This window comes from Chionomys nivalis, chromosome 25, assembly GCF_950005125.1.
Source record: "Chionomys nivalis chromosome 25, mChiNiv1.1, whole genome shotgun sequence".
NCBI classification, from domain to species: Eukaryota; Metazoa; Chordata; class Mammalia; order Rodentia; family Cricetidae; genus Chionomys; species Chionomys nivalis.
In genome coordinates this window covers 29,895,509-29,918,014 of record NC_080110.1, presented here as the reverse complement: position 1 = coordinate 29,918,014, position 22,506 = coordinate 29,895,509, and the positions used below count along the sequence as shown (strand labels likewise).

At 51.2% G+C, this 22,506-nt stretch overlaps 1 protein-coding gene across 1 annotated transcript; it reads left to right on the top strand.

Moving 5' to 3' along the window:
- Positions 1-796: 796 nt before the first annotated feature.
- Avil (advillin) lies at positions 797-21,929 on the top strand. Its single transcript, XM_057757901.1, has 20 exons — positions 797-912; positions 3,229-3,311; positions 4,699-4,773; positions 5,878-6,074; positions 7,353-7,461; positions 7,539-7,649; positions 7,919-8,121; positions 8,524-8,602; positions 8,724-8,822; positions 9,734-9,887; positions 9,984-10,084; positions 10,485-10,622; positions 10,705-10,863; positions 11,496-11,675; positions 14,344-14,489; positions 14,986-15,130; positions 17,325-17,513; positions 17,890-17,958; positions 19,454-19,579; positions 21,407-21,929. Exons 2-20 carry the CDS (start codon positions 3,246-3,248, stop codon positions 21,518-21,520), a joined length of 2,460 nt encoding a protein of 819 aa, XP_057613884.1. The 5' UTR covers positions 797-912; positions 3,229-3,245; the 3' UTR covers positions 21,521-21,929.
- The last annotated feature ends 577 nt before the right edge of the window (positions 21,930-22,506 follow it).

Here is a 22,506-nt window from a genome sequence, read left to right as displayed (position 1 = left end):
ACTGTGGGCACTGTCCTTCCCATATGACCTCTTTGGTCATGAAGCTGTAGCCCCCAGCAGAACACGCACTGGGTTTCTGATCAAGGTTATAGGGGTTAGACTACATTAGCTCTTCTTCAGCCTGGTTTGGGGCCAACTCCTTCATCTCCGGGTGCTTAACAAGCATATGCTTGTGTCCTATTGACTGCAGGGTTTAAACTGGAGCCCTAGGGGATTTAATGCTCAATGCTCCTCTGTTCATTCTTGATGGTGCCAAACCAGAAGCCCTAAGATTCAGAGCCCTGGAGTTTCCTGGAGCATAGTAGGATGGCAAGTAAAGACGCCAAGAGATAAAGCCTTCCTGGCACCACAGAATCCCTGAAATATGGCCAGAGCCATCTCATAGAGCCCCGCCAGCCTGGAAATCCAAGCATGCAGTGTGACGCTGAAGAATCCCTGAAAAACACCCAGAACCATTTCTGATGGCAGCCCGCCATCCTGAATGTCCAGGCACACAGTGGGCGGCTCTAGCTGTCTTCTGTCATCAGCATAATGCATTCATATCTACAGTATGGCAGATTTCATATCCTCCCTTTCACTGAATTATTGATGGGCTGTGCACTTAAAAAAAAAATCAATAGACTAGGGCGTGGAGCTTGAAGGTCTGCTCCTCTTGTTTTCTCTGTTTTGAATAGGAGCAGAGAGATAAAGCTTTTCCTCTGGTTTGAATAAGTCAAGCCCAGGGCTAGCTTGGCTATGATTGGCCAGAGCTAGGAAAATGTGGTTATGATGCAAACACAAGCAAATATATCCCGGCGTCTGTGCAGCCATTGCTGAACTGAGGCAAGCAGGATCTGAAGCCGCCTGCTTTTGGGGGGTAGCTCATCAGTACTTCACCCGCTGCTTTTCCAGCAAACGGACCGAGAAGGCGAGGTAAGTCTGTTGTCTGTATACCTTCTGTACTCAGTCAGATGCTGAGTAGATATGGTAGAAAGTGGAGGATTGGTGGACCTTTGCTTTGCTTTTGTCTTCTGGAATGAAGCTGTTGAAAAGATTGAGCCAGGAGTTTGTGACCAGCTTTGTGAACTTTCTAGAGGAAGTACCTGTAGAGCCCACTGAGGAAGTTGATTGTGGAGGGGGGGTGAGAGGGGGAAGGAGAGAAAAGACCCTCCCCCCAATCTGTTCCTCTGTGGAGCAAGAAAAGTTTAAACCCCAGCAGATTACAAACCACTAGCTTTTATTTTGGAATCCCCAAACCACACCCTGTGCCCCTGATCTTCGCAGCCCCCTGAGGATCCTAAAGGGCTGATGACTGGGACTTGGGAAGAAAGGGATCCAGCTTTGGGGCACTTTGCTGTGGAGGGTGGATTTGATTGGCCTTCTGGGTGTGGCAGTACCTGGATCTTGTGTCCCTAGTCAGTCAGCTCCTGGATTTTGAAGTCAGTGGGAGACATGGGGCTGTACTGGGGGTTCTGAAACTCGCCATGCTAATGCCAGTTGGTTAGGCTTTACTGGATTAATCGGGAATATATTGGCTCTGGTTTCCTTTGCTGAGTGGGTCAAGCATTAGACTTAAAAATTTAGGACCTGAAGAAAACCGGAGTATTTCCTGGTGATTCTGAGCCGCGCAGGGTGGGGCAGCACAATTTATCAAATTAAAATCCTCAAACACTGGCAGTTCCGCATCACGGCTCTGCCTTAGTCTGCTGCCAGCTGTGCACAAAGGGACCTGGCTCTTTGGTGGTCATGGCACAATCCTCCCCAAACCTGGTTTTATCCATCAAGGATCACGAAAAGAATGGTCACTTTCCTTTAAGGGGTGGGGTGACACTCGGGATGACAAATGGTCCTACCGTCTGAACTACACCCCATCCCAGACAAGCTACACTTGACCAGCCCAGTATACCACCAGATAGCAAACATCCACACAGTCCCCCCGGCAGTTAATTCTGCTTATTAATCTCTCATAAATCCGCCCATCCCATCCCTACTTTGAGTCTCAGGAGAAAGCAGCCTAGCAGTCATTTGGCGAACTGTCAGCCCAGTCTCCCTGAGAGCAGGACTTGAGGGCCGCACGTACACAGGTCCAGGGTAACCCTGTGTGTGCTAACCAAGCCATATCTGACCGTAGAAAGGGTCTCCAAGATCTCCAGAGCACTTCCTCCCTCCCAGCCTTCCTCAGCCCTGCAGGTGCTGGGCACCTCCAGGCTCGCTGAGCACAGGTGGGAGAGAAGCTGGGGTAGGGGCAAGGAGGCCACACCCACCTTCCCCATTGGCACCCTGAGCCCTTCGTCCCTAGCTCTTATCCTACTTTCCCTATTTTCCTGCAAGACCAGCTAATGTGTTAGTCAGAATAAAGGATATAACAGTTGTAGACAGTTTACAAAATTAAAAGCCGAGAGCAGGTGGGGTTACAAGATCTCACCAGGAACCTGGGAAGAGGAGTTCATGGACCAGGAGGCCATGGCTTCCTTCAGAAACACTGTTTCTCACTGGAGCTCCTCTCTGTGAGCCACTGAACTTAGTTTGGGGGAAGGGGAGCAAGCGTGAAAAAATGTCTAAAATAGGCTTTCACAATCAGATATGAAGATATGAAAATAAACGGGATGGAGCTGGGACTAGAGGTAGAAGTCATAACTGAAGCAAGTCAGGAGGCCAAGGCAGATTCTGCGACCACCTGGGCTATGTGGAGAGACCCTATGGACAGAACAGATGTCATTCTAGTGTGTGCTCATAGACAAGTTAGTTCCTACCTATTTAGACCTCATTCGTGCTAGGACGTGACAGGGCCACCGCCTGGGCATGGTACAGTGTGTGCAAAGTGAATCAAGGCAGACTTGACATCACCCCCTGCCCCCAACAGAGAGCTGATGGGAGATGCTGCTCTTCCAGAGAGCCTGACTTTGATTCCCAGCACCTGCTTAGGTGGCTCACAACCACCTGTAGCTCCAGCTTCAGGGACTCTTTTAACACTTCTGCCTCCCAGGGGCACCCACAGCCCATGCACACACCCACCAACACACAGATCGCTATCAGCTAGAACGCTCCGCCAGGGAGCAGCAGGTGGAAACAAACCTCTGGACGCAGGGCTGGTCCAGCCGTATCATCACTATGATCTTGAACTGCTGTCTACCACGGTGAGATGGTATTGGGGGGGAGCGCAATGGTTGATGCGACAGAAGTCTTGGGAGAAGCAGCGGTTCCCTGTCCACTGTGAGGGGTGTCACCTCCGGCTTTGTGATATTTCAGTTCCAGGAAGACACACTATGTCCCTGAGCAGTGCTTTCAGGGCCGTGGGCAATGACCCTGGGATCATCACCTGGAGAATTGAGGTGAGCCGAATGGGAATCACACCCACCCTGACGACTGGGATTCGAGCCTGTGGCCTCTGAGGGCCAGCATCAAGGGCAGGTTTTCCCAGCCTTGTGCTCAGTGCAGGTCCCCAAACAGAACCAAGCTTGTCCTTCATCCAGCCATCTGCTTGGTGAGTCTGCACTTCCAGTAAACACCTCCGAAAGATGTTTACCTTCCCCAGAGATTCTTGGCGGCTGGTCAGAGAAACGGAACATAATCATCGTAGGAACACTGGTCCCTACCAGTTTGGGGGGGGGCACGCTGCACAGATGGCCATTTCTCATCCCTTTACCCTGTGGGTTTGGTCTCCGGGTGGCTCTGAGCTCTGGTCTGGGTCACCTACTGGATACAGGACACACCCACGTCTACCTAGTCAGTTGCAGCAGCTAGAACACCACAAGTAACACGTCCCTGCTCAGTTCCAAAGTGTGAGTCACTGCTTTCTGGCAAGCCTCCAAGAGGCTTGTGGGAAGCCCAGCCTACTTCCAGTGTTTAAGGCTCCCCATTTACTTCAAAATGAATAGGAAGGGCTCGCCAGGTGGCTCAGTGGATATAGGTATTGTGCAGCCAAGTCTGGACCTGAGTGTAAGCCCTGGGACTCACGTAGTGGAGGAAGAGAACGGACTCCCTCAAGTTTCTCTGCCCTCCACATATACAGTGTGGCTCTTGGGCACGCCCGAAAAATAAATGTAAAAGAGAGAGAGGGGGAATAGGCACTAAACTGGACTCGTCAAAAGTTATATATCTAGTCTTTTCACACTTAACATCCAGATTTTACACAGAACTTATACAAATATGGCTGCAGGCTTGCCTTACTTGGGAAGAAATTGTGTCGTTTTCATGTGAGGCTCTGTATATGGCCCTCCTAGAATGAGCAAATCAGGGAGGGCCCCAACTCGGGCTCTGAGTGCAAGATACTCAGCCTCAGTACCACCAGCTGCTGGCTCTCTCCCTGCTGTTAGCCTCCCCTTTGCTCAGCTTCCCAGACTTCTTTTGAGCAGCCTGGTGGCTCTAAGTCAGTGGGGGAGCTGAGGGTTGGCCAGAGGAGGGGCTTTTACTTGACAGTTATGCCCAGTTCTTCCCCTTCCATGGGCTTGCCTGGGGGGCGGGGGACTCACAGGCCTTTCCAGAGGACTAGGGATGAACAAGCAGGACACGGGAAGGACACGGGGAGGACACCACAGCAAATTCGGAGCCAGAGGGATTAGTGGCAAGCTCCCAGTCAGAGCAGCAGGCCTGTGCTGTGTTGGCCACCTGCCCCGCAAGACTGGCAACAGCTTTCCTCCATCCGTGCCCAGCGACAGAGAGGGAGGCTGCAGGGAGGGCGGGAGGCAGTATGGCTGCATACTCTTCTAATCCTTGTAGAAAATGGAGCTGGTGCTGGTGCCTCAGAGTGCTCATGGCAACTTCTACGAAGGAGACTGCTATGTCATCCTTTCGGTGAGCAACGTCTTCCACAGGCAACATTCCTTCCTCAGCAGGCAGTTCCCAGGCCGCAGAAACCCAACTGTGAGAAAAGCCGGCACCTGTGTTTGTCTAGATTCCCCTCCTGGCACGCAGAGCCTCAGGCTGACTGAGAATGGCCACCACCAAGCCTGAGGTTGTGGTTGTGCATTGGAGGGTAGGCACAAGCCCCTGCCCCCGACACACACACACACACACACACACACACACACACACACACACACACACACAGTGCCTCCCCCTTCCACAGTCAGCCACACACTGAAGTGTTCTGATTAAGGCTACACAAATACACAACCCTGTCTGTGGCCACAAAGTTCTCATTGTGAGCTAGACAGAGTTTCTGTTGCTGTGATAAATGTCCTGACCAAAAGCAGCTTGGGGAGGAAAGAGTTTTACTTCATACAGCGTGGCTTTTATTTTTCTATATCCCAGGGCCACCTGCCTGGGGTTGGCACCACCTATAATGGGCGGGGCCCTCCTCCTGTTGTGGGCGGGGCCCTCCCACGTCAATCACCAGTCAAGAAGAGCTAAGCAGGGCAAGTGATATAGGCCTATGATTGTAGCGCTTGGGAAGAGTGTAGGCAGGAGGATTAACTCCAAGGTTAGCCTGGGCTACCTAGTGAGTTCTTGACTAGCCCGAGATATACACAAAAACCGAAACAGTGGAGCATGGTGGCCCCTCCTACAATCCTAACACTTGTGTGTGGGGTGAAACCGGAAGATTGTGAATTTAGGGCCAGCCTCAGAGAGTTTGAGCTATCTTGGGCTACACAATAACGTTTTTAAAAGTGTTCATTCTGGTGGAGGAAACAACACCTCGCATGGGCAGTGCTAGCAGCTGTACGGTTGTTGAGTGTAGGGGACCTAAAGACTACGCCTGCAGTACAGTAACTGGGAAAAGAGTCCCCACTTTGGGAACAAGCTGCCACCTTCCGCCAATGTGGGCAAGCAGGCCTGTAGATGGGTCGGGCCGGCTCTAGTGCCCACGTACGGATAGCAGAGGGCTGCGTGCCGGGGAAGTCGGCAGAGCCGCAGACGGGAGTGTGGGCCTCACCCGCCTCTCCGGCTACCTCCTAGACCCGGAGAGTGGGCAGCCTCCTCTCCCAGGACATTCACTTTTGGATCGGGAAGGACTCTTCCCAGGATGAGCAGAGCTGCGCGGCCATCTACACCACACAGCTGGACGACTACCTGGGAGGCGGCCCCGTGCAGCACCGCGAGGTCCAGTACCACGAGTCGGACACCTTCCGGGGCTACTTCAAGCAGGGTGTCATGTGAGTCTATGCGCGGGAGAGACGGACACAGCTGTTTCCGAGAGCAGAAACTAAAGGGTTGTAGGCCTTGGAAGAGACCAAAGCAAAGAGCAAAGCAGAGCAGTCACCCGTGCCCATCAGGGTGGGGCGGGGCTCAGTGCTGGGCGGGCTGAGAGCCCGCATTGCATGCTGGAGCATAACTAGGGCTGCTGAGGCAAATTCATTTCTCAGAACTCTAAACCCCTCACACACCTAGGGCTCTGAGTGTGTGTGTGTGTGTGTGTGTGTTTGGTTTTTCGAGACAGGGTTTCTCTGTAGCTTTGGTGTTTTTTGAGACAGAATCTCTCTGTGTAACAACTCTGGATGTCCTGGAACTCGCTTCATAGACCAGGCTGGCCTTGAACGCATAGATTCCTCCCAGGTGCTGGGATTAAAGGCATTTGCCACCACCGCCTAGCTGTTCCAGAGCATTCTTTTTTTTTTTTTTTTTTTTTTTTTTTTTTGGTTTTTCGAGACAGGGTTTCTCTGTGGTTTTGGAGCCTGTCCTGGAACTAGCTCTTGTAGACCAGGCTGGTCTCGAACTCACAGTGATCCACCTGCCTCTGCTTCCCGAGTGCTGGGATTAAAGGCGTGCGCCACCACCGCCCGGCTTCCAGAGCATTCTTGACAGTGTGACAGTATATTGGTGGTGGGAGGAGGCTGTGGTCAATGTAGGTGTCCATCACAGGGAGATGTGTGCATAGGCAGCAGCAGATTAAATACACACCTAGCACACACACACACACAAAGACAATAGGCTGAGATGTACAACAGAGTGCCAACTTCTTTTTCTATAAAAAAAAAAAACAAACAATTGTGCACACAGGAAATAGGACACATTTCACTAAAATGAAGAAGGGACATTAATCTGCCAGAATATGAGAAGTATCAGGGAGAGGTCTGGGAGGTTGCACGTGGGTGTGGGGATACATAGACTTAACATGAGTGTGGCACACACACGTCTATAATCCAAACTTGCAAGGTTCCCTCTGCCCTTAGCACGGCCCGTCTGGTTCTTGGGACTTGGCATTATAATACCTCAGCTCAAATGTCCCCTCAGAAAGACAGCCCTGGCCTTAGACACCGAAGAGACCCTCGGGAGAGCAGGTGCAGGTCTGCATTTACTTTGCACATTTGCAAAATACCCCACGTGGGTAGAAACTCGTGCCTGCGTGTCATTACTGTATTTAATTCACAACAGTCTCCTAGAACCTAGCAAGGAGCAGGTGCCCAACAGTAACTGGATTGCTATCCCCTCAGTTATAAAAGGGGGGGCGTGGCCTCTGGGATGAAGCACGTGGAGACCAACACGTACGACGTGAAGCGGCTGCTACACGTGAAAGGGAAGAGGAACGTCAGGGCCACTGAGGTGAGTCCCACCCTGTGACTGTCCTGCCCTGACGCCTAGGACCAGCCCTCTAAACAGCCCTGACCTTCCCCACACAGGTGGAAATGAGCTGGGACAGTTTTAACCGAGGTGACGTCTTCTTGCTGGACCTTGGAATGGTCATCATCCAGTGGAATGGCCCGGAGAGCAACAGTGGGGAGCGACTCAAGGTCTCACTATCTCCCATCTCCTCCAGGCCTAGAGCTGGGCTCCTTGGGTGCCTTTGCCCTTTGCCTTCTATGCTGGCTGACCTTCCGAGGTTCCAGGAGGACTCCTGCCTTAGAGCAGACCCTGGCTTACAGCTAGACTGAGGGCAGGTCTCACCCTGGGGCTCCTTGGCGTCAGGGTAATTGGTCTGCAATCCTGGTGGCTCCCACTGAAGCCATCTGGAAGGAAGGGGTACTGGGTGAATTGAGTCTCCCGTGGGCTTCTTTGGCAGGCCATGCTTCTGGCAAAGGACATTCGGGACAGGGAGCGAGGGGGCCGTGCTGAAATCGGAGTGGTTGAGGGAGACAAAGAGGCAGCCAGCCCGGAGCTAATGACAATCCTGCAGGACACCCTTGGCCGGCGCTCCATTATCAAGCCTGCAGTTCCTGACGAGATCGTGGATCAGCAGCAGAAATCACATATCATGTTGTATCAGTGAGCGCTCAGTCCTGACTGTGGGCTGGAGGCTGGGGGCGGGGAGATGGCCCCTAGAAGACCAGGCACTCAGCTTGGGCAGAGGCATCTACTTTTGTGCTCTGGGGTTAGCCTTCTTAAATATATCTCCCACAAGCAGCTCAGAGACAGCCCCTCTCGAGGAGGTAGCTACCCTCTGTTCTTGTTAGAGTCTCCTGACCTCTGGGTGAGACTTCCTGTACTCTGGTATATCCACGCCAGCGGATGTGGACAGGATAGAGTTTGGAAGGGACACACTATCACCTCCAGAGAACAGAGTTTGTCTTCCTCTCTGTACTCGAGCTGTGCACTACAGCATGGCTTTAGCTATCTATCGGATGCTCTCCAGAGAGAAGGTACAGGTTAGTCTCCCTCCTTCACCAGTGTCTCGGATGCAGCTGGGCAGCTGGCAATCACAGAGGTGGCAACAAGGCCTCTGGTCCAGGACCTACTGAACCATGATGTGAGTAGACCTGGAGGGGACTTTGCTTGGGAAAGCCGGAGTAACTTCAAAGGCAGACCCTGGGCAGAGTCCTCCTTCCAGCTCATGTATCAGTAACCATACCTATTCCTGGCTGACTCAGGACTGCTACATCCTGGACCAAAGCGGAACCAAGATCTACGTGTGGAAAGGCAAAGGAGCCACGAAGGTTGAGAAACAGGCGGCCATGTCCAAAGCCCTGGTAGGAGCTGTAAATGTGTGATGCCACCCAAATACTCTGCCAGGGTCACTAGAGACATGCGCCCAGACACACCAGGCACCAAGCACAGAACAAGTAACAGAGCGAGTGGGATACAAAGGCAGGATTTACCTTTCCCAGCTGAGTGTTCTGAACAAGACCTCTGAGCTTCAGTTCCTGATATCTAACAGGGGTACCCCTGTCTCCCAGAACCATGGCGGGAGGTGGTGGCGCACGCCTTTAGTTCCAGCACTCAGAAGGCAGAGGCAGGTAGATCTCTGTAAGTCTGAGGCCAGCCTGGTCTACAGAGTGAGTTCCAGGATAGCCAGGGCAACACAGAGAAACCCTGTCTCGAAAAACAAAACAAACAGAAACAAAAAGTTGTAAAACACTCAGAACCATACAGGAACACGGAAGCTGCTTCTGGAAGGTGCTGCTGTTAGTGGGGGGGGGGGGTCGTCACGTGTCCACATTAAGGGACCAGTCTTCAAGGGGCATTTACTAAATTTTTCAGACCTAGCACATAACCCAGGTGTGATTCCTCAAAAGCAATAAATGCCTGTCTCAGAATTTCTTTTAAGAAAAAGCAATAACTGAAAAAAAAAGAAAAAAGAAAAAGAAAAAGCAATAACTGAACTATGATACAAAGTCGGTAGAGTTACATAGTAGGTCTTGCAAAATCAACCCATAATGGTCATAATCATGGCAGTCTAGTGGGGAGACCCAAAGTGTTTGCATCTTTTGGTGGCAGGTTACATGGGACCTTAGACAAAAAGTGAGGTACAAGTTGGCTATGATTCCCAAGGGCGGGGAAGGGAGGGTCCTACCACCTGACTTCAGAGGAATGAATTGCCAGATGAGCAAACACTCGGCATATGCCCTGACTGACATGCTTTTATATGGGGGTGCCATAGGATTTCATCAAGATGAAGGGTTACCCCAGCAGCACCAACGTGGAGACCGTCAATGATGGCGCCGAGTCGGCCATGTTCAAACAGTTGTTCCAGAAATGGTCCGTGAAGGACCAGACTACAGGCTTGGGCAAAATATTTAGCTTTGGCAAAATTGGTGAGTTTCCCCCTCGTGTGTGCTCGTGTTTGGAGCCCTAGGATGGGGCGTGCGTGTGTCTTGCTCACTCGGCCTTCTCCACCCCCTTCTCTGCAGCTAAAGTTTTCCAGGAGAAGTTCGACGTGAGTCTCCTACACACCAAGCCGGAAGTGGCTGCCCAGGAGAGGATGGTGGACGACGGCAATGGCAAAGTCGAGGTGCGCCTGGCAAGGGCAACACTAGCCCCTGGGACGGCCCTGCTGCAGAGGAGGGCAGCCTGCACTGCAGACACTCCACAATTCTGTGCTCTCTAAGAGGCTTGGAGTTGGCTGGTCCCCCACAACATTCAGGAATAGGAGAGACACATCCCCACAATGGCCATCACCTAGAAGACACATCTAAGCCATCACTCAGTCTACGAAGACCTAGGTTGTACTGGACCAGTGTGACCTGTGACCCCCACCCTCAGAATTCATATCATGCAATGTGATTGGCCTTCCAGGCATAAAAGACAGAGAGAGAGGGAGTACTTGGGATGGATGTTAGCACCATCCCCTCTTGGGTTCTCTGAAGAGGATGCCCCTCTCTGGGTAGCCTAGTGTCTCCTCTTGTGCCCAGGTCTGGAGAATTGAAAACCTGGAGCTGGTCCCTGTGGAGCATCAGTGGTATGGCTTCTTCTACGGGGGAGACTGCTATCTGGTGTTCTACACTTACGAAGTAAATGGGAAGCCCCACTACATCCTCTACATCTGGCAGGTAGGCCAACCAGCTCTCAGTGATGGATCCAGACGCCCCGGCCATGGGACCGAGGCCCACCACTCCTCTCTCACCGCTGCAGGGCCACCACGCCTCACAGGATGAGCTGGCAGCCTCGGCCTACCAGGCCGTGGAGGTGGACCAGCAGTTTGGTGGAGCCCCAGTGCAGGTTCGGGTGAGCATGGGGAAGGAGCCACGCCACTTCATGGCCATCTTTAAAGGAAAGCTGGTTATCTACGAGGTGAGGACCTGCAGACGAAACCACCTGTGCAGGGATGCTCGGGGCTCAGGAGTCCGTATAGAGCAGGACAGGCCAGGGTTTGGGTGAGGGGGTTGTGCATCAGGGGGTCGACACAGGGGACAATGACAGTGACAGTCAAGGGAATCTCTATGCCTAGGGCTCCGAGTCCAAGCCCCTGTCCAGTTGGTGCTCACGGTCTTTTGCGATCCGAGCCGTGTTACCGGTACAGGCGTAGCTGCCTCGGTTGCCCACCCTGCACCCTTCCAACACTGCTCTGCTCCTCCTCCCTCGCTGCCCAGATGTCTAAGGCCCACTTCTGTGGAGCTCTGGCAGAGCATGGGCAGGCAGCGCAGTGACATGTCAGTTGTCACATAGAGTCCCTTGCCATGTAGAAGCCAAGTTTCCCAATCTGCTTCCTCGTGGGCACAGTGGAATAACATCCGCTTCACAGAATTATACTGAGGTCGGTGAGTGGTGGCAGACACGGGCGTAGGGCGACATTCCCACTTGGATCCTTTCCAGGTAGCCTAGGAGACCCTGAGGGGTAAAGACGGGATCCAGGACATCTTGGTCCACAACAGCCACCTCACGTGGTCCTCCATGGATCTGGCCTCCACTTTTCTTCTCTCTAGGGCGGGACTTCCAGAAAGGGAAATGCAGAGCCTGACCCTCCGGTAAGACTCTTCCAGATCCAAGGAAATGACAAATCCAACACCAAAGCAGTGGAAGTCTCGGCCTTCGCTTCCTCACTCAACTCTAACGACGTCTTTCTGCTGCGAACTCAGACAGAACACTACCTGTGGTATGGCAAGGTAAGATGGCTGCTGGGTCCTAGCCCCTCAGAGCTTGCCACGCTTGCCCTGGCTCCATCCTCAGCCCCGCCAGCAAAGCGAAAGGTACTAAAGAGTAGGTTGGTGCCTCAAGTGGAGGGCCTGCCCCGAGTCTTCAGAGGTAGCATCCACATTCCACAGTCAGCCCCCCAGAGACATGGCGTGTGTTCCCATGCATGGACCCTGGGTCAGCGCTCGTCCCCTGTGGCAGGACAGGCTGACAAGGACAAAGCACAAGAGATGCCATCAGTCCAGGCTGCACGGAGCTTTAAAAGAGAACTCAGGCCCCAGTGTGGTGATGTGTGGCTTAACCAGCTCTTGGGAGGCTGAGGCAGGAGGATCGTGAGTCCGAGGCCAGATTATCTGGGCATAGTCAGAACCTATCTCAAAAAACCAAAAGAGTTTCTGGGGTGGGGTGAAGAGGGTGCCGGTGGGTTGGCTCAAGGGGTAAAGATGCTTGTCTTTGATCCCTGCATCCCACGGTGGAAAGAGGGATCTAACTCCCAAAAGTGGCCCTCTGACCTCCACACATGTACTCCAGCATGCGTGCCTCCATCATAAAAACACATACAAGAATTAATTAGTCAATTAACTAAGTTTTAAAATGAGAGAAAATTAATATGGTGGCACAAACCTGTATTTCTCACTACTTGGGAGGTTGGTGTGGAAATCTCAAACTCAAAGACAGTCTGGCACAGCAAGACCCTGTGCCAAAAAAAAAAAAGAAAAGAAACAAGCAAAAAATGGGGAACTGGCTAAGAAAAACGCCAGATATCACTGCTGGGGAGTGCCATAGTAAGGTGTCACTACACTCTTATCGGATGACGAAAACACAAATAATATAAAACATGCCGCAGGAACTTCCCGCACTGTTTGTAGGGCTGCAAAATGGGGCGTATTTTAGAAAAGAGCCTGACAGTTTCTAAAAAATTACACTCACATTTACCACACAATCCAGCAACACGACCCCTGCATATTTACAGCAGTAGACTAAACCACCGTCTTCAGGGGCTGGGGAGATGGCGCACCTGGTACGGGGCTTTGCTGTTACAGGGCTTTGCTGTTACAGCACAAGTACCACGAAAGGCTGAGAGTAACCGGTGCGCACACAGAGACATGCACATACATACATAGACATAGACATACACACACACACACATACACACATACAGAGGCATGCACATACATACATAGACATAATACATACACACACATATATACACACATACAGATATATACAGACATACACATATATGTACATACATACATAGACATTCATATATATACACATACACACATATATATGCACACACACATATATACACATACACATACAGAGGCATGCACGTAAATACATAGACATACATATATACACATATATATACACACAGACATACACACATATATGCACACACACACATATATATACACACATACACACATATGCACACACATACACATATATACACATACATACACGCAACATATATATACACACATATACACAGATATATACAGACATACACACTCTTTAGGGGTTGGAGAAACGGCTCAGCAGAGGTGCCTCTTGCACAGGACCTGGGTCTAATTCCCACATGTGGCTCACAGCCATCTGTGACCCTTGTTCCAGGAGATCCAGTGCTCTTTGACCTCCACAGGCACTGCACACATTAGTGCATACACACACGGACAAAACACTCATACACATAAAACAAATCTTAAAAAAAAATACCCAGCAAACAAAAACCCCTTACACAAAGAGTTGTCCACACTTGTGGAGAGCACATGTATTCACAATCCTCTCAGATCAGAAGAAATCTGAAGAACAGACAGACACAAGTGTTCCTACAATGGAGCACTCGGCCGTGAAGATGATAGTCATTCATGCACTCAGCGTGGAGGAGTCTTCAATTCATGCTAACTCAAAGTATCTGAACGCCGAAGCTGAATGTCACCTGCTTCCACTGAAGAGAGTCTAGAAACGGCGAGACGTTCTAACGGAGAACAGCCTAGCTTAGCAGCTGTCGAGTTCACAACTCAGGGCTCCCCTCCAAAGGGGTAGGGATGTCACGGTAATGGCACTGTGGCAACCGAGTTCTGTTTTTAAGCCCAACACAGTCAATTTTACTGTAATTTTAAAAAAACATTACAGCACAGAGACCAGGTGGTGGTGCACACCTTTAATCCCAGTGCTTGGGAGGCAGAGGCAGGTGAATCTCTGTAAGTTCAAGGCCAGCCTGGTCTACAGAGTGAATTCCAGGACAGCCAGGGCTGTTACACAGAGAAACTCTGTCTCAAAAACCCTTCCACTGAGAGAAAGAATGAAAAGTGCACGTTAGGCCTGGGGGATCTAGTGCTTACTCTAGAGACAAGGCATTTGCTATGCATGTGCACAACCCTAGGCTTAAATACCCCCATATTTACAATCAGGAAGCTCATGCGCTGGGATTCTAGATGAAGCTAAACCAGCAGTGACATCTGTCTGTGACCGCTGAGGGCTCTGGAACAGGCCTACCCTTTGCCTGCACGTCCTGCCTTCATCCCCTCCCCATCCTTAGGCAGTGCAGCTCAGAGCAGACCCCATCCAGTCTTGCGTCCCCTATCAAAGAGCCCCATGTTTCTAACACCTGTGCCTCCCTCACCCACTCAGGGGTCTAGTGGGGACGAGCGGGCAATGGCTAAGGAGCTGGTTGAGCTTTTCTGTGATGGCAACGCGGACACTGTGGCTGAGGGACAGGAGCCACCTGAGTTCTGGGGCCTTCTGGGAGGAAAAGCACCCTATGCTAATGACAAAAGGTACGTGAACACACCAGCCCTATATCCTGGCTCCTCTGGCCTATAGGCTTGTGGCCTGCACAGATCCTAAGATCCTTCACAGTGTTAAATATGATTTCTGGGCTGGGGACACAGCAAAGTCCTTGTGCAAGCATCGGGCCTGAGTTCCATCCCTCAGAATGTACAAGACAGACAGACAAAAAATAGCTACAGAAACGCAGGGTGCAATCCTGCCGCTGGGGGTGGTGGAGGTGGGGATGGAGACAAGAGGATCCCTTAGACTGCTGGTCAGCTAGTCTAGCCAAATTGACACACTCCAGGCTCTGTGAGAGACCCTGTCTCAAAAACAAGGGTGGAGCGCTACGAAGGAAGACGCCCAAAGCCACCTCTGCCCTCATGTACATGCACACACGTGCACACACACACGTGCACACACACACGTGCACACACACACGTGCACACACACAATGACCAGGATTCCTGTGCAGCTCTGCCCTTCCGCGTGACTGTCCTGCAGGTTACAGCAGGAAATCCTGGACGTCCAGGTCCGGCTCTTCGAATGTTCCAATAAGACTGGCCGGTTCCTTGTTACTGAGGTCACGGAATTCACCCAGGATGATCTAAACCCAGGTGATGTGATGCTCCTGGACACCTGGGACCAGGTAAGACACAGCCCCAGAGTTCAGGACAACTAGCAAAGATCCTAGTTTGGGCCGGTTTATGTGTGGCGTCCCTACCCAGGATGAAAGCAAGTGCTGGACCAACTAAGTAAAACATCTTCAGTGGTTGCTAGACTGCTTTATGCCACAGTCAGAACAGAACGGTGTTTAAAACTCTCCAGCTAAGCCGGTGTAGGGGCGCACGCCTTTAATCCCAGCCCTTGGGAGGCAGGGGCAGGCAGTCTCTGAGTTTGAGGCCAACCTGGTCTACAAGAGTGAGTTTCAGGACAACTACATGGAGAAACCCTGTCTCAAAACAACAACAATGAAACTCACCAACTATATTAGTTAGGGTTTCTATTGCTGTGATGACACCATGACCACAGCAACTCTTATAAATGAAAAGATGTATTGGGGTGACTCGCTTACAGTTCAGAAGTTTAATCCATTGTCACCATGGCGGGAAGCAAGGCAGCATGCAGGTGGACATGGCTCCGAGAGAAGGAACTGAGAGTTCTTACATCTTGACTCACAGGCAACAGGAAGTGGTCTGTCACGCTGGGCATGGCTTGAGCATATAAGAGACCTCAAAGCCCGCCTCCCCAGTGACACACTTCCTCCAACAAGACCACCCCTACTCCAACAAGGCCACACTTCCTGAGAGTGCCACTCACTTTGAGACCCATTTTCTTTCAAACCGCACCAGCCTTAAGCCACTATACTGCACATGCCTGGAATCCAGGCAGCTAGCAGGTAGAAGCAGGAGGATCAAAGTTTAAGGTCAGCCAGGGTCCCTGTCTCAAAAACCTAGAAAGTGGACCAGCAAGACGGCCCAGTGAGTAAGATGCTTGCCACCAAAGCTGATGACCAGAGTTCAATCCCCAAGACCCACGCAGTGGAAGGCGAGAACTGACTCCTGTAAGTTGCCCTCTGACCTCCACACCTACACTATGGCACACACGTGCCCACATGTGTTAAATAAACGGATACAATAGAAAATTTAAATGAAACAAATTCCTCTCCCCACCCTGGGAACTTTCTCACCTTACTTTGGAAAGCAAAGCATAGCATATGTCCCGCCCCTATTTGAGGATTGATGACACCGGACCCCAAAGCCTTCTAGGAAGTATGAGTGAGACGACTCCCTGAGTGTGTCGTTGCCTTCAGATCAGCTTAGCAAGCTTCCTCCATGCTAATGGCTGAGCTAAGCAATGTCACCGGGTGAAGAGCCCACCCGACGGTGTTTATAGGCTAGTGGGGAGGGCCAGGCAAAGAATCATCAGTGCTTTATGAGGTATAGAAGACATTCAATAGGGTTCAGGGCTCTGAGAGGAATCTCCTGGAGGAGACAGCTCCCGGATGAACAGCAAAGGATGAGTAGGGCCCGGGGCAAAGGAACAGGAACCTGGACAGCAACACATGAAATCCTACCAGAGAATAAATAAGCCTGACATGGTGGGTCACACTTGCAGTCCCGGCACTTGGGAGGCTGAGGCAGGAGAATTTCTGTGAGTTCAAGGTTAGCCTTGGCTACAGAGGGAAAGAGAAAGCTTGAGGCCAGCCTGGCCTATAGAGTGAGATACTGTCTCAAAACCAACCAGACAAACAAACAAAGACAGAGCTAAGATGCACCCTAGGGGTAGCATCTGAGAAGCAGCTGTGAACTGTGGACCTGGCCTATCAATCACTGGAGAGCAGGATGGGGGGCCCAGAAAGAGCTGCTGTTGGCTGCATGAAGGCAGTGACGGGAAGAGAAAGGTGGTGATAGGCCAGAGAGGTCTGCCTTCATCAAGCTGGCAAGTCCAGTGACTCACTGGATATAGACTATGGCCCTGACTGTCGTGACGTTCTGGCCTAGGGTGACTGTCTGGATGGCTCAGGCATACCAACAATGGACATTTCAGTAGGCACTTAGACAAGAAGGGCTACATTTGGCTCTGCTGAGGTTTGAGGAACACAGAGAAAACATGAGTGTTTTGTAGGCTGTTAATTCAGGAAGCTTAGGTTTGGGAATGAAGAGACACATGGTGATTAAAAAAAAATCACAAAATCAAGTTGCTTCTAGAACCTTCCTCTTGAGACCACACATGAAGCCAAGAGCATTTTCTGTGGCTCTGGCTGGGGGAAGGGGGCGGTGCGCACAGCAGCCCTTAGTCCTTGCCGTGACCACACTGACATTATAAAACTGGTGCCACAGGTGTTCCTGTGGATAGGAGCCGAGGCCAATGCCACAGAGAAGGAAGGGGCCCTCTCGACTGCCCAGGAGTACCTGGTAACTCACCCCAGCGGCCGAGACCGCGACACACCCATCCTGATCATCAAGCAGGGCTTTGAGCCTCCTACCTTCACAGGCTGGTTCCTGGCATGGGATCCACACATGTGGAGTGTAAGAAACTGGGGGTGCTGTTCTGACTGCCAGGAAGCTCAGAACCCAGGGCGGGGGTTGGGTACTGACTCAAGAGCCAAGTAAAACCAGGCCCTCACTCTCCCTTCCCTCTGAATTCCTTGCCTTGCTTTGCTTCTCTTGGGCTTCATTCCCATGGGAGAATGCTGAGCTCTGAGAGCCGGCCACCTGCTTCTTTTTGCCACCAAAGAACGTTGATCATGTGTAAGGCCCTTTGGACCCTATGTGAACCTCAAGCAACTGAAATCCTTTAAGATTCTACCACGTTTTGCTTTTCCTGAAAATACACACCGTCCCTCAGATGCCTCTTCCCTGTTATCAGCCAATACCTCATCCTGTTTTCTCTGTCTCTTCACAGGCGGGAAAATCATACGAGCAGTTAAAGAAAGAACTGGGAGACGCCGCTGCTATCGTGCGAATCACCGCCGTAAGTGGGGTCTACCCTCAGACAAGGCTGCCACTGCTCTCGTGTGAATCACGGCCGAGGGGAGGGAAGGGGCTGCTGTTCCCCTTAGACAAGGCTCTCCAGAACCACGGAGCGACAGCATGTGCCTTTAAGGACTCCTCCAGTTGTCTCCTTGGAGGCGAAGAGGTTTTTGTTTTGCTTGAGGTGCAGACTAGACTCTACTGTTGAATTACACCTATCCTCGGAGGTATTTTAAATCAGCAGAAAAGCAGGTCGCAAGCAAACATGGGAGAATCCTGAGGTCTAGTCAACCTAGTCTACACAGTAAGACCTTAGTCTCAAAAACAGTGGGGGGTGAAGGAGGGGGAGAAAAAGCAGGTCTCAGAGCCAAGCTCCTAATTTACCACCCAACAGAACACGGGGAGGGCAGGGGTAGAGAGCTGGCTTAGTTGGGGGCCGAGGGAATGGGGGTGGAGAGCTGGCTCGGCAGAGAGAGCATGCGCTGTTCCTCCAGATTGCCGGCACCGGTGTCGAGTGGCTCACAGGAGACGGTAACTACATCCCCAGAAGTATATATTCCTCTGGCTCCAAGAGCGTCTGTACTTGTGTGCACATAGACACCCCCACAGACATAATGTACAAAATCAACTCGAGTTTAAGGTCATCCTTGGTGACATATTGAGTGGAGGGCCAGCCTGGGATACATGAGACCCTGTGTCAAAAACCAAACCAAATAAGAAAGAATAAGAATAAAACCTACCTATTATTCAGCTTTTCCGCCTCTCAGGAGAGATTAAGGTTACTGGCAGTATTTCTCAGAGACAAGCTTCTAACCCAAATACTACTTTACTAGTTTCCGACAATGAAATCCGCAGCAGCTCGAGCTGCTGACCCCTATTTCAACAGCTAAAAGAGTGGAGCTTGCAGCCAGCAGTCCTGGAGCGTCAGGACAGGATGCAAGGCACAGGGTGTTCCATCCAACACTGTGCTCTACGAAGTCAGATCCCAAAGCAAATGGGAGGTAGTTAGTGTGTTTAAACTGGACGTAAGCGTGCCTTCAGTCTCAAGGCGTTTAGCCACTGGAAACATGGGACCTAAATAAAAATGCCAAGAAAAGGGATCTAATCAGAGTGTTCAGGGAAGACTTGCGGCTGGAGGCAGGAGTCAGTGGTAGAGCACCTGCCTAGCCCACGAGCTCTGGGTTCAAATCTCAGCACTACATAAATACAGTAAAGACCTAAGTATGCAATACATGAATAAATACAGTACTACATAATAAATACAGTAAAGACCTAAGTGTGGTGTGTATGCCGCCCTGGCTCTAAGCATTCACATTTAGCTCTCCTGAATCAACTTTCCAAGGTTATTCTGACATGCATCCAAGTTTGGGGACCACCGTCCTGAAAGATGATCACAAAGAGTAAAGCAGCAGAAGCCAAAATGTAAACCTTACACACACAGAACTGACATGTGAGACACCAGTCCCTGCCCACGTCTGTACTCTTCCCTTACCTAGGATATGAAGAACGCAACCCTCTCCCTGAATTCTAATGAGAGTGAGCCAAAGTATCACCCTATCGAAGTCCTACGGAAAAGTCAGAACGAGGGGCTGCCCGAGGACGTGAACCCTGCCAAAAAGGAGGTATGCAGCTGTGGGCTGAAGGTGGGGGGTGGACTCACCACAGGTTAAAGCACCAAGCTCGAGAAATGGCTCAGGAGGTTGGACACATGGTGGGCACTCTAGGGAGCATCTGCGCTACTGACTCAATTGGAGGCTTCTCCTTGACGTCCTTCCTACCCCCAAAGGAATCCATCTGGTAGCCTCTCTGCTGCTGGTCCAGTCCAGCCATCGTGCGCTACTGTGAACTAACCTGTTTGCTCACCATGCCTCAAATTCTTCCCTGGCATAATTGTAATTAACAGCCAGGGATGGTTCAAAAGCAGCTGATGCCGCTCTATCTAAAATAAACACCTCCCGGCTGGCAAGGCCACTCAGAGGGTAAAGGCATCTGCCATCCAACTTAATGACCTGAGTTCGGCACCCGGGACCCACATGGTGTGAGATGATGATCCCACAAGTTGTCCCCTGATCTCTAAATGCATGCCCCTCACAAATGTAATAGAAAACTTTAAACCATCTCCAATGGCTTTCCACTGAAAAGACCCCAAAGCCCTCCAGTCTGGCCCTGTCCTTGGGGTCTCAACACCCTCCTAGCCCTGCTTTTCTATCCCTTGAACATGCTCACCCCAGCCATGGTGTCGATACGCTAGCCCCAGGGAGAGTTCTCTGTCCCTAAAACACCTCAGAGCCAGCCCCTTGCTGTTTAGAGTCCAGCTCTGGTTGGCCTTCCCTGACCGCCAGTTTCCCATGTCCCGACCTCCCCCTCCCTGCAGCACACACGCCCCTTGGACTGTCAAGTTTTAGGTTTTAGTTAAATGAATGAATACATTCAGGCTGAATGGACAGATGAGTGAATGGGTTTTTCCCCTTGAAAGAGTTGATTAAGAGAGTCTGGATATTCTGTAACATCTTAAGATGTTATGACCCAGTCTTAAGCATCTAGACTATACTGTTCTTAGATGCAGAGGCCACAGGTCAGTTGGGCTTGGGGGCCCTTGACAGTAATCCGGGCACTAGGGTGACTAAGGCAAGGGAGTCACTATAGGTCCAAGCCAGCATGGCCTTGCCATGAGTTCCATGACAGCCTGGGCTATGGTGAGTTGCTGTTTCAGAAAATAGTAAATAAAGGTTGTAGTTTAAACTGACCTCAACATGGGCACTGGATTGGTGTGAGCTACTCAACCTTGCATTTTAAGAATTCTGGGGTTTCGGGGTACAGTGCAGGGGTAGAGCACATTCTCAGGCTCCTCAGACAGTAGTCCAGGGGCCACTCTCTAGCACCAAATAAGTGTTCAATAAGAATGGTAGTTAAGGGCACAAAGCAAACAACACTCCATTCGATTCTCCATCCTTCCAAAATCAAATGTTTATAATCCATCCAGAACATAAAAAAAAAAAAAACCATGCCAGGCGGTGGTGGCGCACGCCTTTAATCCCAGCACTCGGGAGGCAGAGGCAGGCGGATCTCTGGGAGTTCGAGGCCAGCCTGGTCTACAAAGGGAGTTCCAGGACAGGCTCCAAAGCTACGGAGAAACCCTGTCTCGAAAAATCAAAAGAAAAAAACAACAACAACAACAAAAAAAAAACCTATTCACTGCCTATGGGGCAAGGAACCAGGACCGTGTGACAAATCCAGTGGGACTCCATGGCCAGTGAAGGACTTTGGTCTGTTACACTCTTCCTGGACATCCATCTGATGCTGCCCTTTCAGGGCTCAAAGCCAGGCAGGGCCTCTTGCATGCTAGGCAAGCGCCCAGACGTGCAGCTGCCTCACCAGCCCACCCCTCCCCTGCTGGCACTGATGCCCACCCTGCCTTCCTCCTCACTACAAGTTTTCTTTTCTCGCAGAATTACCTCTCGGAGCAAGACTTTGTGTCTGTGTTCGGCATGACAAGAGGGCAGTTCGCTGCTCTGCCTGGCTGGAAACAGCTCCAACTGAAGAAAGAAAGGCGGCTTTTCTAGAGCCAGGCGTCTGGTGTCCGACCACAGGAGAGAGCAAGCACACAGTGCCAATATCAGCCAAGAAGCCACACACCAACTGAGCCTGGCATTCGGCGGCTTCAGATACAACAGATCTGAAAGTCCCGGCACGCTCTTTTCTCTTTCCCATTCACCCTTGCGTTCCTTGGTTGTTGTACACTAGAAGGTTGCCTACTCATGGTTTGGCTTTTGTGGCCTCAGCAGAAAGCATGAATGTAGACAGGTTGTGAGAACCGGAAACTGAGCTTAAACTATTTAATGCCTCAGGGCCCACATTTGCTTTAAACTGCATACACCCTGTACCCCCAAACACTGGCGTTACAGCACACACTGAAGACTCCAAAGGCCCAGGTCTACCACGTGCCAGAGCATGCTCAACTTTTCAAATAAAGAGGCCACACGAGCACATCGGCGTCCTTTCCAGCCTTCCTTCTTATGGTGACTTTAGTTATGTAGCATTTCAGCGCTGAGAAAGTAGAGAGGCCATGCTGAAATTGGGCCTGGGTCACAAACTTGTAATCCCAGCTACCGGCTCAGCTGGGACAGGCACACAGTGAGGTCAAGGCCTGCCTGGACTGTGGGGTGAACTCAAGGCCAAGCTCAGTGACTTACAAAGAGCCTGTCTCCGAATTATTTTGGGGATGGGGTGGGGAAAGGGGTTCCAAGACAGGGTTTCTCCTTGCAGCTTTGGAGCCTGTCCTGGAACTCGCTCTGTAGACCAGGCTGGCCTCAAACTCAGAGATCTTCCTGCCTCTGCCTCCCGAGTGCTGGGATTAAAGGTGTGCACCACCACCGCCTGGTGTGGCTCAGTTTTTTTTTTTTTTTTTTTTTTTTTTTTTGGTTTTTCAAGACAGGGTTTCCTGTGGTTTTGGAGCCTGTCCTGGAACTAGCTCTGTAGACCAGGCTGGTCTCGAACTCACAGAGATCCGCCTGCCTCTGCCTCCCAAGTGCTGGGATTAAAGGCGTGC

What these genes read in the sequence shown, in the direction of transcription:
- Avil (XM_057757901.1), top strand. Translation starts at nt 3,246, where the DNA reads ATGTCCCTGAGCAGTGCTTTCAGGGCCGTGGGCAATGACCCTGGGATC. An exon ending in TCATCACCTGGAGAATTGAG is followed by an intron (nt 3,312 to 4,698) that starts GTGAGCCGAATG and finishes TAATCCTTGTAG; the next exon opens with AAAATGGAGCTGGTGCTGGT. An exon ending in ACGGCAATGGCAAAGTCGAG is followed by an intron (nt 10,085 to 10,484) that starts GTGCGCCTGGCA and finishes TCTTGTGCCCAG; the next exon opens with GTCTGGAGAATTGAAAACCT.